Source organism: Salvia splendens, chromosome 17, assembly GCF_004379255.2.
Source record: "Salvia splendens isolate huo1 chromosome 17, SspV2, whole genome shotgun sequence".
NCBI lineage: Eukaryota > Viridiplantae > Streptophyta > Magnoliopsida > Lamiales > Lamiaceae > Salvia > Salvia splendens.
The window spans coordinates 8151406-8170610 of record NC_056048.1 but is presented as its reverse complement, the minus strand read 5'-3'; the positions used below and the strand labels follow the sequence as shown (position 1 = coordinate 8170610).

Sequence of the window (19205 nt, the reverse complement as noted above, 5' to 3'; positions counted from 1 at the left end):
TGACCAGACGCTATCGGTCGATAGAGTCTTACGATGCTACTAGGCAAACGTCGGATATCTTCGGAAACCCACACCACATACAATGGCCGATAGTTGCTTTGTCTTGATGAAGCACACCACGGCTTCCTCGGGATGCTTGGCTTCCCCGGGATGCTTGCCATCATTGACTGCATGCATTGCAATTGAAGAATTGTCCCACGGCATGGAAGGGTGGGCGTACACAAGCTGCTATAAAGGCTCACACCCAATGATTGTGCAAGAGGTGGTTGCTGACATATTGATTTGGCATGTTTTTTTCGAGGTCCCAAAACCGAACAATGATATCAACGTGCTCAACTACTTGGACACCTTCAACGATATTATGGACGGTAGAGCACCAACAATATCCTTCATGGTCAACAATGGACAGTACAACATGTGGCACTATCTCGCCGATGGTGACCGACCTTTGTGAAGATGCTCAACTTGCCGCAAGACCCCCAACGTGTTCTTTTTGTATTGATGCAAGAGTCTACTCGAAAAGATGTGGGAAAAGCGTTCAAGGTCTTACAAACATGGTTCACGATTATTAAAGCCCGAGCTATTCTTGGTATATGGACATCCCTACCGACATCATGCATGTGTGTACAATATGCACAATATGATAACTGAAGACGAAGGACCAAACACGACAAATAATTCGACAAAGAAACTGGCGGCACCTCAACCACAAATAGTTATATTATAATCTCATATTAGTTTTATAATAAAAAAATGAGTTAGATAAAGTTAGTGAATGAAGAGTCCATTACCAAAAGTAAATAAGACAATTATTCATGAACGAACGAAAATTTAGACAATTAATGACGATAAGAGGAGTACATCATATTTGTATTAGGGTCTATATTCATAATCACTAAATATCCCACAAAACAATCTTGTGAAGACTGAATCCATTCATATAAGAGGAAAGCGATAATTGAACGATACTTAGCTTATTGAAAAGATGAAAATTAAGTGTAACTAAAATTTGTTGATAAAAGTGAGTATGTGTTGGCTGAGCTCATGAGGACTTTCTTCATTAAGAAAGTGGCCAACTCCTTTCATCACAACAATCTCTTCCAAAAGTGGAACATATATCTTGAATCCACCATTAATGAACTCCTCCACACCAGGAAAACTATAGGTCAAGTCCAGATCACCAATCACAAACTTCACCGGCACTTTGATCTGAGCTCCGGTCCACGGCGCTGTCAGCTCCCAGCTCAAATCCATTTGGCGATAGTAATTCAACCCTCCGGTGAAGCCAGTTTTGTCGAATTTATCTGAATAATAGCTGATGTCTTCTGGAGATATCCATGGCGGCAATTCCACTGCTGGCCTCTTGAACAGAACGTCGAGCCCTAGCTCCACCGGAATGCATGGAGGCTTCGGATCGCTCGTCGTCAGAAATGTGGCCATCACGGTTTTGGTGTCTACTGATGCGAATGCAGCCTCTGCTTTTCCTTCTTCCTGAAGTTGATAAATGTGAATAGGAAACCCAAATGAAGAAATTCGAATTCGAGAATTCCAAACACCAGAGTTTCAAATTGAAGCTCATACTCAAGCTGATAAATGTGAATAGGATGAAGAAATTCAATTCCGAGAATTCAAACACCAGATTTTCAAACTGAAGTTCATAATTAAGTTGACAAATGTGAATATGATGGAGAAATTCGAACTCGAGAATTCTAAACACCAGATTTTCAAATTGAAGTTCATAATCAAGTTGATGGATGTTCATAATTAAGTTGATAGATGTGAATAGGATGAAGAAAATCGAATCCGAGAATTCCAAACACAGATCTTCATATTGAATCACATAATTAAGTTGATAAATGCGAATACGATGAAGAAATTCGAATTCGAGGATTCAAAACACCAGATTTTCAAATTGAAGTTCATAACTAAGTTGATAAATGTGAATCGGACGAAGAAATTGGTGAATTGGAGAATTCAAAACACCAGATTCTGAAATTGAAGTTGAATTGGGGATACCTGAAACCTGCACATGTAAAACGCATCACCAAACGCGTCTCTATAGCCCTGGATAGTCTTAACATTAGGGTTTCTAGGCTGAAAAATGACGCTGGTATTAACGAGAGCTCTGATTCGATCGGGGCGGAGCAAGCAGAACCACCAGGCGATGATGGCGCCCCAGTCGTGGCCGACGAGGAACACCTGCTCGAGGCCAAGCGCGTCGAGAAGCGCCACCAAATCGCCGACGATGTGGAGCAGAGTGTAGCCGGCAGACGGCGGCGGAGAGTCGGTGTCGCCGTAGCCGCGGAGATCGGGGGCGATGGCGCGGTAGCCCTTGGCGGCGACGTCCAGCATCTGGTGGCGCCAGGAGTACCAGAGCTCGGGAAAGCCGTGGAGGAAGAGCACCGCCGGCGCGGAGCCATCCCCGGCCTCCGCCACGTGCATACTGATGCCGTTGACCGTCAGCTGCTTGTGAGAAATGTGATCCATCTTTGTTCACGGAAAGGATTTCACATGCTGCCTCACCTGCATATGCATTTATAGGAGACCAATTATTTATTACTATTGTTTAAATCTAATTAAAGAGCGTCGTCTATCTATTATCCATTTCGTTGCCGTCATTTGGGATATAATTATGTAATTAATCATTTGGGATATGTTGAACAAATGAATTTATGGTATACTTCGTTTGATAGTTATATTTTAATGTGATAATATTTTTTTATCATGATTATACAAATTATTTGGTTTATAAAATAAATTAATTACAAGCTCGTATTATTTCTTTATCCCGAAGTGGACTGTGTTTCTTCTCATATTTTGATAGAGGAATTGAGCCAACTAATTTGATGGATTTATTCAACTGCATTAATCATCAAACTAAGTTAGTTGAGTTTAATCACCTAATTACCTTCAATTAAGTGTTAGAACTTTATAAAGTTTGATTGCCTAAAGTCAAATATTATCCTCAATTAAAGGCTATTTGTGGCGCATATTTTTCTTTCTCTAAATAAAAGAAATCATTGCCCCTCAATTAAATGTTAGTTAGATTGTCTAATGTCAAATATTATCCTCAATTAGAGGGTATTTGTGGCGCATAATTTTCTTCCTCTAAATAAAAGAAATTATTGCCTCTCATAATGAATATCACTCTTATTAGATAATACTCCCTTGTGAAAGAATTAGATGGGTCTAGCCCATTGAATATTTACTAATTAAATTAGTTAACCCATAACATAGTATATATTTATTAGAATATTATTTTGTACCAGTATCGAAACCTCTCATTCAATTTCCAAAGTACGAAGACTTGGATTCCATTTTAATTTATAATATTTCCTGCATTTAAGATTTTTATCATCCATATTCTTTTGTTTGCTATGAGACTTTGAAATAAATTAATACGGAGTATATTTTTCGAAGAGTTTTCTAGTTTGAAACTTTATTTATTATTCATGAAATAATTAAATTTCAACTGATTAGTTTTATTGAGTAATAAAATAATTTTCCAAACACCTCTTGGATATAATCATACTACCCTTGGCACGTGAATTCAATGTAGCCATTTAATTATGATATCATGCTTTGAGTTTCGAAAATCTCTTGCATATTGATAGGTCAAAGCGGTGTATAATCAATGAACATATATACAATATGGGTAGTGATAAAATGCAAACTTTATATATATTATACAAACTCCAAATTTTTCAACACAGTGTGAACACAATGTCAACACAATGTAAAATGTCAAGATTTTTACGTCAACGCAATGTCAGTACAATGTTAACACAATGTCAACACGGTGTCAACCGTTGACACCATGTTGATATTTTATGTTGCTGTTATTTTGTCATCTATTGACATTTTTTAACGGTCCAAATCATAGTTTAGAGTTTGTACAATATTATGTACACACACTAAGAAATACTAAACTCTCAAGATTGTATCTTTCAGTAGATAGCAATAAAGAATACTCTCTTTTGTCGGATTCGTTCAGTCCTATACCACACCAATGTTGTTAGCCTTTTCTAGAGAGAAAAATAGCTTATCGTACAAACACTGCAACCTTTCTAATAGGTAGCCAAAACCTATCTAGGTCGTGAATTTTTTTTCCTTGCAAGGTCAAGTTCCCTATTGTGAATCCATCAGATTCACTACTTGACCTACAATGCAGAAATCTTAGACTCTTTTATTTAATGCATCAATGTCATTAAATAAACTATTATATTAATGTATTTATTCTCATAATAAAGGTTCGAAGTGGATGTGGAGTTTTTCGTATACGTGCATGAGTAAATGTACATGGACATGTACACTCAAAGCAACTTTTAGTATACAAACCAATCAAAATCTTTATATCAAGAAATTCAAGAAACAAAAGTTTAAGAAGAAATTCGATGATATGAAAGCATCAAGCTTTGAAGCAATGGAAACTCGGTCATGTCATTGGTATTAGAAACCAGGACACCTCAAGAAGGATTGCTTGCATGGAAAAGAAAGCAAGCTTCTGAGAATAAGAACCAAAATTGTGAAATCTTGATTGTTATGGATGGAGGAGTGAGTGGGTCATGGATCATGGACTCAGGTGTAACTTCCATATATGTCCATTTAAACAATGGTTCCAAGATTTGAAAGTAGCCACATGGACAATGCTCTTCGGAAATGATTATATGTACAACATAAAGGGCATTGGAACAGTGAAGTTAAGAATGAGAGATGGTTCATTGAAGGTGCTAAGTGATGTGAGATACATCCATGAAATCAAGAGAAATCTTGTTTCTCTTGTCCCACTGGAAATGCGGGATTTTCCTTCACATCTAATGGTGTGGCAGAATAGTGGTCACAAAAGGGTTAACATATAGTAATGAAGGCTGAGAGGGGGAACAAATTATACTATCTTATGGCTGAGATTGTGACAAATGAGTCAAACTCAGTAGGTGATGAAAGCCTCAAGTTGTTATACATGCACTTAGGGCACCATGCTGAAGAGAGTATCAAAGAGCTTATTAAGAAGGGGCTTATCTCAGGTGATGCTTGAAGTAGACTTGATCCTTGTGAGTAGTGAATTATGAGGAAGTCTAAGAGAACACCATTTCCAATAGGTATACACACTTCTCAATCTCCATTAGATTATACATAGTGATGAATGGGAACAAACCCCTGTTAATTCAATTGGTGGAGGGAGATGTTACATGACCATCATAGATGACTAATCCAGATAATTATGGGTGTATATCTTAAAGGAAAAGTCTGAGGCTTTTCTGAAGCTTAAATAGTGGTGTTAGGAAGTTGAGCTTGAGAAAGGTAGAAGCTTAAAGTATTTTAGAACGGGCACTGGCTTGGAGTACTTATCTAAGGAGTTTGATGAATACTACAAGGAGAATAAAACATAATAGAACAGTCCCTAGCAACCCCCAACAAAATGGGGTTGCGGAAAAAATGAATAGGACAATTCCAAAAAGTGTAAGGTGCTTGTTGTTTGCTTCTAGTTTGAGCAAGAAGTTTTGGGCAGAAGTTGTCTATACTGTTGCGCATCTAATAAACAAATGCCTTGCTTCCAGTATTAAATCAGATACACCTGACTATAGGTGGTATGTAGTTCATGGTGATTATTCTAAGTTCAGAACTTTTGGCTGCGCTGCCTATGCCCACATCAAGAAGGGAAAACTTGAAGCTCGAGCTCTCAAGCGTATTATCCTGAGATATCAGGGAGGAGTTAAAGGCTACATGCTCTGGTGAGTTGAGTCTGGAAATCAAAAGGTTATATTCCCTCCGTCCCATAAAAGATGTCTCACTTTCCTTTTTAGTTTGCCCCAATAAATATGTCACATTTCCATTTTTAGAAAAAGTTCTCTCTTACAATAATATTAATACTCCCTCCGTCCCACTTTAGGAGTCCCGGTTTACCACTTTTGGATGTCCCACTTTAGGAGTCCCGGTTGAAATGTTCCATAAACGGTAATAGGCCCCACATTCCACTAATTTTTTCTCCATATTTTATTATAAAACTAATATATAAAAGTAGGACCCACATTCCATTATCTTTTTTCACTAACTTTCCTTTATATTTCTTAAAACTCGTGTCGAACTCAAATGGGACTCCTAAAGTGGGACGGAGGGAGTGTTATATTCTCTTTCCACCTAACACACAAAAAAACCTCCTAAAATCTCGTGTCGTCCTGCAAGTGTGACATCTTTTGTGGGACGGAGGGAGCAATAAGTAGAGATGTTGTATTTGTGGAGGATCACATGCCTTATTTGGATCAGGAGAAGAGAAAAGAAAGCATAGTCAAGGATCAATTTAAGGTGAAGTTTCATGATCTGTAAGAAAATAGATGAGATAGCAGTGATACTGAGAACTCTGATCAGCAAGAAAAATTTTCCTCAGACGCAGGTGGAGATAGCACACAACCTGAAAATAACCTCCAAAGTTACCAACTTGCAACAGATAGAGTGAGAAGAGGCAATGTTAAACCACTACAAAGATATGCAGAAACTGATATGGTTTTCAATGCCTTTTGTGTTATTGAGAGGGTGGAGTATGTTGATCCCTCATAATATGAAGAGTGCGTGGGATCGACAAGTGGGCCGGTGACACTTAGTCGAGCTCGTGGGTCAGTGTGGCAATGCTAAGATGCTTCATGCATTTGTTATTGAGGAAGAAGTCCATCATCGACGCGATATGATTGAAGAGATTTGGGCACGTAACCATTGATGTGTATTTGTATTTTTTTAGTTTGTTTCTCGTCCTATTTTTTCCAATATTGTAATACATCGAAGATTTTCGTATTATATTATTTTGGTATTTCAATTTATTTTATTTGATAGGCGTAATAAACAAAAATTACAAAAAATAAACAAAATAGTGGTAATGTGAGAAATGGAGATGAGCTGATTTATAAGGCATACTATTGCAGAAATTTGGGTTAATTGATATGTTGGAGTTGTGGTGAGGTGTGTTGCGTGAGCTGAGATTGATGAACAAGAAAAGAATTCGAAGAAGAAAGAAATCTTATTGCTGAAAGAGAGAATCGCCGAGAGAGAGCTAACAAACTGAATCAAGGAACTAAACTAACAAACTAACTAACACAGCCTTTTTAAATCTAACGGCTAGTTAGATCAATGGTTGAGATTAAAACCTAAAACTAACGAGCTGATCCGACGGCTCCTGAAGCTCAAGCTCGAGTAAGCTCAATCTTCCATTCCTTGATCAATCAGATCATGACTGCAGAGAACTTGAGTTATCAAACTCACATGATAAAATACCGACGTGACAGGAAGAAAATAGAGATGAGATGGATAAACTGCCACTATTATGAATGCTCAAGTCATAATCAAGATATGACACAATTAACAGTTGAATCTTACCCTGTAATTCCATCCGTGTTCGTGTTTATATTACTTTTTTTATACCTACTTTTTCTTTCTCTTATTTTATTAATTTATTATTAAAATTTATATCATATGAGATTAATTTTTATGGACGAAAATATGTATTATAATGAAAGTGACTTCTTAGTTTTAATTTTTGAAAGCCGTGCGTGCCTATTGGCTAATGATACTTCACATTTAAAATTGATTGTGTTCTTTAATAAGTAAGATAAATTGTTTCTAATCGATTTTATTTCTAAATAAACTTTTCGCTCTTTTTCTTTTTTCTTATTGGCAGTTCAATAATACAAATATTTAATTTATTACTACAAGTTTTAGTATTTGCTTAATTGTAAATACTTAAACTGCAAAAATGATATTTGTGCAATAGAAAATATGAAAAAGTAACTCAAATGAATTAAAATTTTATCCAGATGCTCATATGCAATTTATTTTTATAAAGCACCTCAAATATGCATCATACATTGTCTAGATACCATTTTTGTAGTTTATTAAAAATAAAATCATGGATTGGATGTGTGATTTATTTCATAGTATGCTTTTTGTGATTTATTAAAAAATAATTGAATTTTACATTTAACTACATAAGATTTTGGGGTTAGTGTCTTTTATGCTAGGATTAGAATTTTGATGGGTTCAAGTTGTATAATTTGGAGTTGTCTCAAATAATATTTACCAACTTTTATACCTATTGCAAAACAACATTTTGATTTATTCTATTGGAATCCTAATATATTTATTAAAATATAGTACTTTCTTTATTCGTGATTATTTTTTTTAATTTAATTTGACTAAGCTCTGGATTTAAGATTTGTAAAAATGTGAAGATAAGTTAGTAAAAATATTTAGTAAAATTTGAGTCATATTTTATATAGGTACTTAAGTTTAAGTGAGAAGAGTTATTAGAATATGAAGTCTAATCACTAAGAATATTAAAAGTATAAATGAGCTAATTATTTGTAGACGAACAAGAAAAAAAAATTAGGACAATTATACATGGACGAAGAAACCGAGGAAGTATATATATAATGCAGCCCTGGAATGTGATCAAATGCAAACTCTAAATATTCTACAAACTCCAAAATATGATCTGAACCGTTAGAAAATATCAAAAGATAATAAAATAATAGCAACAAAAAATATTAACACAATGTCATCGGTTGATACGTGTTGAAATTGTGTTGATATCAAAATCTTGAAATTTTACACTGTTGTGTTGAAAAATTTGGAGTTTGTATTATATATGAGTTTGTATTTTATCACTACCCATGCAGTCCTTACAATAATTATTTTCTGCTTCTGCCCCTGTCTATCACATGTTTTTTATTTATTTATATTTCTAAAATTAATTATACTATTTTTAGAAATAGTATAATGAATTCTACGCCCGTCTATTTTATGCTTATTTATTTATTTTCTAGAAAATAATGTTAGAATTCGTAATAAGGAATTACTATGTATCATAAGCAAAAAAAATATAACGTGGGGGGTGTATCCGATAGCGAAAAAAAATCCACCTTGCCTGTAGAGGGCACAACGGCTAGTTTAAGCAACGGTAAACTCCAACGGTCGGAAATTTTTAAATTTTCCTTAGAAGCCAGTAAAGCTGCCCCACCCCTTCACTTCTTCCCTCCCTCTCTCACTGTCTCTCCCACCCACACTTCTCTTTCTTTCTCTATCTTTAGTGTGTGAGTGTGAGTGTAAAACCTGCTCATTCCACCATTTCCACAGTCTTTCAACCATCTTAAAAAACCACAAAAAAGCAGCTCAAGATGATGAAAGAAATGTGCAATGCGCCACCCGGTTTCCGGCCAACAAAATCTGCCCCTGCGTCACCGGCGAAGCCACTTGGCATCGCCCGAACCCATTCGGACACCTTCCATGTCACCAACAAGGTCCCGGCCGGCGACACCCCCTACGTCCGTGCCAAAAACGTTCAAGTGAGTCCAATTTCTCTCTTCTAATCTAATCAATCCGTCTAAACAAATATCTAATTTTTTGTTTTTTGACATTATTAGCTAGTGGAGAAGGATCCGGAGAGGGCGATACCCCTATTCTGGGCGGCCATTAACGCTGGCGACAGAGTCGATAGCGCGCTCAAAGACATGGCCATCGTAATGAAGCAGCAAAATAGGGCTGAAGAAGCCATTGAAGCAATCAAGTCATTACGCAGCCGTTGCTCCGATCAAGCGCAGGAATCGCTCGACAACATCTTATTGGACCTCTACAAGGTTCCTCCTCATCCCTTCTCCCTCGACGATCGATCAAAATTTAAACCAAATATCATCAATCATCACCATTATTTTTATAAAATTTGCAGAGATGTGGGAGATTGGATGACCAAGTAGCGCTCCTGAGGCGCAAGCTGTTCCTAATCCAGCAAGGCATGGCCTTCAACGGCAAGCGCACCAAAACCGCCCGATCGCAGGGGAAGAAATTCCAAGTCTCCGTCGAGCAAGAGGCGACGCGACTACTGGTAAATAAAACACACACACACACACACACGCTTAATTGAATTAAATTGAATCAAATTAGGGTTTAGAAATCCCCAATTATATCTAATCGATGGTGCAGGGGAACTTAGGGTGGGCGTTGATGCAACAGAACAACTACATCGAAGCGGAAGAGGCGTATCGGCGAGCCCTTGTTCTGGCGCCGGACAACAACAAGATGTGCAATCTCGGCATTTGCCTGATGAAGCAGGGCAGAATCGGCGAGGCCAAGGATACGCTGCGGCGGGTGAAGCCGGCGATCATCGACGGGCCGAGGGGCGTCGACTCGCACCTCAAGGCCTACGAGAGGGCTCAGCAGATGCTCAGAGATCTGGAATCGGAGATGATGAATAAAGGAGGCGCGGATCGGGTCGAGCAGAGTAAGCTGTTCGATGCCTTTTTAGGCTCCTCCGCGATCTGGCAGCCTCAGCCGTGCAAGGAGAGCCGCGCCGTCCCCGCCTTTCCTGCTGCCACCGCGGCCTTTGCTGATGAGAATGTCAACAGCAGACACATAATCGCTGCTCCAGTCAATCGTTTAGCAACCTTTCCTGCTGCCGCCGCGGCCTTTGCTGATGAGAATGTCAACAGCGGCAGCGGCAACATAATAGCTCCGGTTAACCGTTTAGCGACTAAGAATTGCAATAACAGTGTGGTGAATCCGAACATCAGCAACATAATCGCTCCTCCGGTTAATCGCTTAGCGTCGAAGATTAGTAATAGTAGTGTGGTGAATCTGAACATCGACGCGCAGCCGTTCTATTCGTCGAAGGTTGCGGTGGAGGGTTTGAAGAGGAGCAGATCGGGCACTGCAGCGGATCTCGCGGCGGCGATCGAGAAGGAGGATAATTGGGCGGATATTTTGCCGGATAGCAAGGATTTTGAGGATGCGATAATGGCGGCGGTTTTGGGAGGTGAGAGCGATGTGTTGAAGAAGAAGAAGGTGGTGGATAAGAGGCTCAAGGTTTTTCAGGATATAACGACGTCGTCGTTGAGTCCCAAAGCAGCAGCAGCATCATCACGGATTTTTTAACTAATAACTGAAAACTTATGCTAATTTGATTTAATTTAGTTTTACAATTCCAAATTATTAATGGGTTAGAGATGGAGATGAGCTTGTTCTCCTTGAGTTTATTACGACATGATTCGTATAATCCCACACTATAATAAAATGGTTTATTTCAGTATTTTCAATAGAACAATGTCTTTTTTCGTTTATCTTGATTTTCATTAAAGACTAATGATCATATTGGTTTATTTTACTACTACTTGGACACAAAAAGACCATGATTCTTTAGTTGATTTTATTTACAAGTTTTCAAATAATGGAAGAAATCTATTTTATGTCGTAGATATAATTGGTTTCCAATACGAACTATGATCACATGGATTGTTGACTAATATAACGTCACGTTTTAATTCTAGAACTAATCGATATAATAATTGTATTACTTAATTTTCAAAATGTATGAATATATAAAGAAAAATGTTCTAAAAATAATTTATTTATAAATAATACAGTACATCCATTTTAAGATATTTAATCTATAATACACTGATGAAGCAGAAATTGTCATGTGACGAAAAATAATGTCAATTAATGTCATTTTTTTAAATGTAGAGTATAATATTAATTATAGATGTGTACCCTGATGTCTACTAAAGAAGTTTTATTAGTGTCACAAACTACGTATTCTTGTACTTCCTCCGTTCCATAATAGTGAAAACATTTCTTTTCGGTACTGATTAAGAAAAAAGTTATATAATATATTAAATTAAAAGATAATAAAGTATGAGAGATAAAAAAGTAGAGAGAAGAAAGTAAGAGAGGGGAAAAGTAAGTGAGAAGAAATTTGTTGACTTTTCACTCAGTATGAGGAATTGTGTTCGAACAATGCAAATTGACTAGATCGTACGAGTGATAAAAGTTTTAATTTTTTGAAATTATAAAATATTGAATTGATCTACATTTGGAAAAAATGATTATAATATACTCCCTCCGTCCTAAGGTAGTTGGAGTATTTCTTTTGGACATATGATTTAAGAAATTGATTTGTTAAAGGTTAAAGTAGAGAAAGAAAAGTAAGATAGAGAATAAAGTAAGAAAGATGAAGAGAAATTAAAATAAAATAGGAAATAAAATTTTTACCAAAAAATGAAATGACTTAACTACGGATAGATGGAGTATTTATTTTCTCTAAACTTATTCTAATTAAATAGGAACAGTGAATTAAAGTTTGGCCCATGATTTAATTAATAACATTGGAAAATAAGCCACCGTAGATTTAATTAATAACATTGGAAAATAAGCCTCCGTAAATCAAATATAGAGTTTTAATAACATTGGAAAATAAGCCTCCGTAAATCAAATATATAAACTCTATACACGCCACTTGATAGCTCCGAAATAAGCTGTTTAAAAAATGAGTATGAGATGGAGAGTAATTAATTACTCGAGATGGATTGGATCAATAAATATGTTTGATTATATTATTAAGTACTCCCTCCATCCCAATAGTTTGTCTAATTTTTTCATTTCAGTCTGTTCAACACAATTTGTCTCATTTCACTTTTTAGTGGACCTCATATTCCACTAACTTATTTCTACTCACATTTTATTATAAAACTAATATATAAAAGTATGACTCACATCCTACTAACTTTTTCAACTCACTTTTTATTACATTTCTAAAAATCGTGCCCGATCAAAATGGAATAAATTATCGGGGACCGAGAGAGTAGTTGCTTGCGTACAACTTTGATAAGATGTGTATTGGTTAGGACAATTTGGTCAGAAAAGTGATTGTACTCAATATTGTGTCAGATAGTGCGGTTCCAGACTTTACCAATACATATACACATGCTCGTAATCAAATGTTAACTCTAAGAGTATGGACTAAAGCACGGATTAGTGAGAACTCTAAAGGTGTCCACTATAAGGCGGACACGCCCAATAGCCCTACCTCAGTTTTTGTCCATAGCCTCAATTTTGTTGTCCATAGTCCCAAAATTCTATTTCCGTCACTATAATGGACAACTCCAATAGCCCCCAAATTTTATAATCAATTTTCATTTTTAAATATTTTTTAGTTTCAATCAAGTGTAATTTAAATAATCGCAGTGTAAATAACTAGAATACGAGGTAATTAGGTCCGAATATTCGTTGTATTGTAAACCGGTAAAATTATACAACGAATAATTAAAATAAAATACAACTACAAAACTCCGCCACCGTCTACTCGGTGTCGGAGTCGGCTTCCTCATCTTCCTCTTCTCCTCCTCCTCTCTCGCTGCTGCCGGCCGCGGTATCCCCAGGCGCATTATCAACCAACCCCAGTCGACTCTCAATCCGAGTGATGAGCCTCTTGTAGACGTTCCTGACGTACGGGTCAGTTTCCCCTGCGTATTTGCTGCATACGTCTTGCAGTTGTTGCATCAACTGCACGTCTATGGTATTGAACAAAACCTCGTGGGGTTGCACCGTGGGATGTGGGATTGGGGCGGATTGGTGGATGCGCGATCCGGACGTGCCCGCCGATAGGCGGGAGCCACTTCTACCCCCTCTGGCGCTGCGGATAGAGGCATGTTGTCCCATGGGCCGTCGTCGCCTAATGTGAGTATCGGCTGGATCTTCGACTTGCTCGTCGGACTGCTCGAACTCGTGCGAGCCGCTTCCACTGCTGTAGTCGCCGGCAAGGTTGTGCCTTGTGCGCTTCGGGCCAGGAGCTGTTTCCACCTCGTTCGCCACAATCGACCTGAATTTCGGACAATCCGCGAGGACAAGATACTCTTCCCACAAGGTGAACTTCGGCCAGCCCTCCGTGTGGTATTGGCCCTCAGACAGGTTCTTAACATCTGCTGCGCTGCGGCCACTCTCAGCGTAGCGAAGGTTGTTCTCGTATATGGACGCGAACCGCTTGGTCGCGCGTAGAATCCTACTCCACTTTTTCCGGATCTGTTCTGGGTCGCGCCTCTCGGCGCCGGCGGGTTTGAACTCCTCGTATGCAAACATGACGCGCCTCCAAAAGCTCCCCTCGGCCTGATCTGTGCCCACCACGGGATCTGAAGTGATAGCATCCCAAGCCTTCGCCACGACAATGCTCTCGTCTTTGGTGTATGGCTTACCCCGGTTGGACCCAGAACCAGAGCCACCGCTACCGCCAGTGCCACTGCTCTCTCCACTCGCAATGCCGGCCCCGCTGCCCGTGCGCCCACCGACGTGGCCGGTGCCACGACTGCCCCTTCCGCCTCCGCCCCAACTGCCGCTACCTCCTCGGGTCGGAACGGGCGTTTCCACCCGTGATGCCGGCGTATCTGGGATGCCAGAACTGAGCAGACCCATCATAGTATCAAACGCGTCTTGATCTGCCTCGGTGTACGGAGATTGGCTGGCTTGGAAAGGGGAACCCGGACGCGGCTGGTGAAGCGTGTCTAGGTTGGGTCTGTAATCTCCAAATGCGGAACGACTCAGATTCCGCTGTAAAGGTGGCGGAGTTGGAGAAGACCTCCACGACTGCGATGGAGGAAGGGGTGGACTCGATGCCCACGGTGGGGGAGATTGATTCCAAGTCCAAGGCTGGGACGGAGGCACATATCCGCCAAAGCCCGACGGCTGAGAAGCATATCCGGCAAAACCCAATGGGGAATGAGGATAGCCCGAGGGGTTTGATGGATTTTCGCCATATCGCGATTCCTGAGAGTCGGGTGATTCGTCGTCTCCTCGGTGCATTTTTTAGAGAGTAGTTGTATAGATAGTGAGTGGATGGATTTTGTGAAAATGGTGAAAAACAGGTGGTGGGAAGTGGTATTTATAGAGGAAAAAAGAAAAAAAAAACAAAATTTAGTTCACGCCGCATGCGCCGCGGCTATCCGCTACTATAATAGCCGCGGCTATAGCCGCGCCTATACCCCCACCGCCGCGTCCTCGCCCCACTCGCGGCGAAGCCTCGTCCGCCGCCCTCCCCCACCAGCCGCGTCCACCCTCGCGGCGAACAACCCCCCCACTATGACCGCCGCGCCTACCGCCCCCCACCGCCCCCCTTCGCGGCGTCCACTCCATAGTGGACGCTCTAAGAGCTCTAAGAGCATCCGTAATGGACGGACGATAGGCCGCCCGATGCCTCAGGAGCGCCATCATCCGTCACTGTGGGTGTGTGGACGATGTCCGATGCATCCTCCGCGCCCTATAGATCGTCAGCGGACGATACACGGACGATAGGGCATCATCCGCCCACTGTGGGCGACGCGGACGATGCAACGCGTTATTTTTTTTTTAATTCGAAAATTATATTTATATAAATACCCTCTACTCCACATTCACATTTTTAACATTTCCATTCACATTTCCACTCTCAAATTACACTATAAAATGGATTCCAGTGAATACCCAAGTCCGAATAGTCCGATGTTTGGGGGGTGGTGCACGTTGGACGGGTACAGACCCTGACGAATGTCGTCCCTTCGACTCCAACACGTAGTACGATCCCAAATTCAGTATGGATTCGTATGGTCTGTCCGACATGGAGCCGTCTCCAACCCACCCCGTCACCCCTTCCCGCCGCACCGCCCCCGCCAGAAAGAAGCGGAACCGGCACCGGGCGTACAAGTTGCCACCTCCGAAAACGAATGAAGAGTACGCCCTAGGGATGACGAACTACCAACCGGATGAAACCCTCGTCTTGGCGAGGTGTTGGGTGGATATTTCGGAGGACCCGGTATTTGCGAACAACCAAAAGCAGGTTGCGTACTGGAAACGCATCGCCGAGCGCTACAATGAGGCGAAGCCGCCGAGCGCGTACAAGCGCCATAGGGAGCAGCTCCGCAAGCACTGGGATGGTGAAGAAGCAAGTCAACCTGTTCTCGGCGGAGTACGAGAAGGGCTTGTGGGAGTAGGGAAGCAGCGAGAGTTTGAGCGATGTGCGCGATAGAGCGCTGTTGTCGTACCAGTCATTGTACGGGGATTTAAAGCATTTCAACATCTGGGTGCTCTTGAAGGACAAGCAGAAGTTCCAAGGCGGGATTCTGCCATCAGCTGCGTCAAAAAGGACGAGGACCACCGAAGCCAGTGCTTACACGAGCAGCGAAAGCGGCGCATATCCGGTGGACCTCAACCGGACGATGTATGAGGAGAAAGAGAGTTCCGGCACACCTGTGTCCTCCCGACGTCCCGTTGGCGTCAAGGCTGCGAAGAACAAGGGGAAGGCGAAGGCGACATCCTCCACACAAGCCGCGGCCGCGTCCCCATCGCCGATCCCGACCCCAACGTCACTTGCCTATGCGGAGTTGGCAGCGGCCGGTGACCGGAGGACGTTGTTGGACACGCACAACGCCCTCATGCAGTGTCAGGAACCGGCCAAAGCTGAATACCTCCAGGGGATGATCGATGAGTTGCGCCGCAAGTTGGGACTTTTGTAGAGTAGTCAACTTTTTTTTATTTCTAAGTCGTGTAACTTTTTTTAATCAATGTAGGATTTGTTGTTTTTAATTAATCGTGGTGTTTTTAAATTATTTTGCATTGACATATTTGAAAACATTTAAATTAATTAACAAAACAATAGTGAAACCTATAGGGCGGCCTTTAGGGCGGCTTATAGGGCGCTCCACTGTAGGTGGAAGGGTAGGAGGATAAAATGATGATGTGGCGGTGCATAGGGCGCCCCATTGCTAATGCCCTAAGGGCATCCGCAGCGATGGCTCGGTCTCGTCTCGGCGAGACGAGACAGCATCGAGCCAGCGATGCGGCCACTCCGTCTAGTCCAGTATCCCTCCGCCGAGACTATGTTGGAGAACTCCCGTGCGGCCGTGACGCCCACTCACCGGCCCGCGAGTGGGCGTCGTTTATATCAGTTGAAAAAATATTTTTTTTAAATTCTGAAAAAATTAAAAAAAATCCCCCTAAAATACTATCCGTTTATAGCCGTTTTTCCAATATTTTAAATTTTTTTCTATTTTTTTAAGCCACAATCACTTCTATAAATATCAAATCATTCCCACAAATTATCCACCATAAAAAAACTCTCTATTCTCAAGTAGTCCGCCTCGCAGTGGAGTGCATCCTTCTTTGCAAGAGCGAACGTGTGTTCGGACAAGGACACGTGATTCTATCGCCCACGCCCAACTCCAGAAGAATCTAATGGAGCACATTTGGGCAAAATTTGGCAACCATTAGACGATCACCGCATCACTTTCCATGCTTATGCGGATTTCAATAAACTGTAGTATTAGGATTTCAATTATGTATTTTTCGTATTTTCGGATGTTGTAATTTTCGTGGTTTTTAATGATTTTATGAAATTATTAGTATGAATTTAATATTTCAATGAAATATTAATTGAATTTGTTGGAAATAAAAATAAAAAATGAAATTGAATGAATAGTTAAGGGATGAGATGGTTAAGAGATGGAGGGTTGCTGGTGTTGTCTCTTAGTTAAGAGATGGGGTAAAAAGTGCAGTGGGGCCCTTGAATAGTTAAGGGATGAGACGGTATAGAGACAGAGATGTGGATGGCCAAAGAGCATCCACAATAGCGGACTAGAGCATAGACTACCGGGAAGGGCGTGGGGACGTCCACTATTGCGTTAGGCTAACGCAACGGACGTCCCGAAGTAGGACGAGCTCTCATCCACGACCTAGCACCGTTAGCCGATTGCTAGTCCACTATTGTGCGGACACCGATCGACTAGCCGATTTTTTTATTTTATTTTATTTTTATTTTTTTATTTATACTCTATATTTACAACTCATTGCACTTCATTTTTTTAGTATTTGATAAACACCAACAATTAAAATGAGTTTATTGTATTTGTCAATTTATTTGTTTGGCTAGGGCGTCGGCTAGTCCTAGTGCTAGCCTATTACTGAGCTGTGGGAAGTCCTAATGACGTGGCATGATGTGTTTTTGGTTAGCCCTAGTGCTAGGCTATTGGCTATGGCGTCCTATTGTGGATGCTCAAAATATTGTACGAACTCCAAATGATGATCTGGACCGTTAGAAAATGTCAACATACGATAAAATAATACTCCATCCGTCCGTCATTAGGAGTCCCGGTTGACCATTTTCATCCGCCCGGCATTAGGAGTTCCGGTTAGACATTTCCATAAAAAGTGAAATCAAAATTTTTTAAAATAACACACTAAAAAGCACAAATAAAAACACATCCAAAGAATAAAGCAAATAATAATGCAGATGGGTCACACATTCCATTATCACACACTCCAATTATTACACACTCAAATATTTCTTAAAACCTGCACCAAACTCAACCAGGACTCCTAATGCCGGACGGAGGGAGTAGCAACAAAAAATGTCAACACAGTGTCAATGATTGATGCTGTGTTGAAACTGTGTTGACATTTTTGTTGCTGTCATTTTGTCATCTGGCAACATTTTTAGCAATCCAGATTATAGTTTGAAGTTTATATAATATTTAGAGTTTGCATTTTATTACTATCATATTTATACATTAGTGTAATATAGCTTCGCATAGTACTCCGTATGATTTTAATTTATAGTTATAAAACAATGCATTTCAATAGCAGCTAACACCAATACAAAATATTGAGACAATCTATCAAAATTTACAATTTTGACAATTAATTTTGAAATTTAAAAAGTTTTAAGCTCATGATATTAACACTATCATTTTTAATAAAAAAAATAAGTAAAGTTGATATTAGAAGTACGGAAAAATCTAGAATTATGTATAATTGGTACTCTAACGGTTGAAGACATATATCAGAGTGAAACAATAAAATAAACCAAATAATAAATCAAGTCGAGTAAAATCTTCATTCCGTACAAGAAATTATGTTCTGATTAATTTGTAGTCTTGGATTGACATATTGTCTACAAAATAAAAATAAGTCTGCCTGAGCATATTGAAGCATTACAAAACTTATTTAATTGCTAAAATGAGTAAAATCAGAATAAAATAAATTTCTATTTTATTCTTCTTTATGTATATAGTTCTTTTTTATTCCATGAAATATAATCTCATTTAATTTTAATATTCAATTGATAAATAGAAGAAGCAAAAATAAAAAAATAGTTAAAATAGAAAAAAAAATATGAAAAAGTTTTCAAAATTAGAAATTAGACTTATTTTGATTGACTCGTTGTAATAGAAAGATTCTTTTTTGTAGCCAAATAATGTGAGTTATAGTTCCATTCTATCACTGGATGTAGGTATACATATTTGTTTCCATTATTCCTTTCGTCCTAGCTAAGTTGATATATTTTTTTGGTGCATATAGATTAAAAAATTGTGTTACATGTGAAATGAGGATTAAAACAGAAGAGAGAATAAAGTAGGAGATATAAGATAGTA

At 39.7% G+C, this 19205-nt stretch overlaps 2 protein-coding genes across 2 annotated transcripts; one reads left to right on the top strand and one right to left on the bottom strand.

Annotated features, from left to right (window-relative positions):
* Positions 1 to 778: 778 nt before the first annotated feature.
* On the bottom strand, positions 779 to 2567 carry LOC121773256 (epoxide hydrolase A-like). Its single transcript, XM_042170067.1, has 2 exons — positions 2017 to 2567; positions 779 to 1491 (listed from the first exon to the last, which is right to left on the bottom strand). The coding sequence occupies exons 1-2, from the start codon at positions 2485 to 2487 to the stop codon at positions 1003 to 1005; spliced, it is 960 nt and encodes a 319-aa protein (XP_042026001.1). The 5' UTR covers positions 2488 to 2567; the 3' UTR covers positions 779 to 1002.
* A 6445-nt stretch (positions 2568 to 9012) lies between these two features.
* On the top strand, positions 9013 to 11077 carry LOC121773417 (protein POLLENLESS 3-LIKE 2-like). The gene is made up of 4 exons (XM_042170279.1): positions 9013 to 9329; positions 9408 to 9620; positions 9710 to 9865; positions 9964 to 11077. Exons 1-4 carry the CDS (start codon positions 9162 to 9164, stop codon positions 10909 to 10911), a joined length of 1485 nt encoding a protein of 494 aa, XP_042026213.1. The 5' UTR covers positions 9013 to 9161; the 3' UTR covers positions 10912 to 11077.
* The last annotated feature ends 8128 nt before the right edge of the window (positions 11078 to 19205 follow it).

Bases quoted from the DNA above. Each gene is read 5' to 3' on its own strand.
- LOC121773417 (XM_042170279.1), top strand. From the start codon at position 9,162: ATGATGAAAGAAATGTGCAATGCGCCACCCGGTTTCCGGCCAACAAAA. The intron at 9,621-9,709 runs GTTCCTCCTCAT...TAAAATTTGCAG, and splicing joins TCTTATTGGACCTCTACAAG to AGATGTGGGAGATTGGATGA. The intron at 9,866-9,963 runs GTAAATAAAACA...TCGATGGTGCAG, and splicing joins AAGAGGCGACGCGACTACTG to GGGAACTTAGGGTGGGCGTT.
- LOC121773256 (XM_042170067.1), bottom strand. From the start codon at position 2,487: ATGGATCACATTTCTCACAAGCAGCTGACGGTCAACGGCATCAGTATG. The intron at 1,492-2,016 runs GTATCCCCAATT...TATCAACTTCAG, and splicing joins TTTACATGTGCAGGTTTCAG to GAAGAAGGAAAAGCAGAGGC.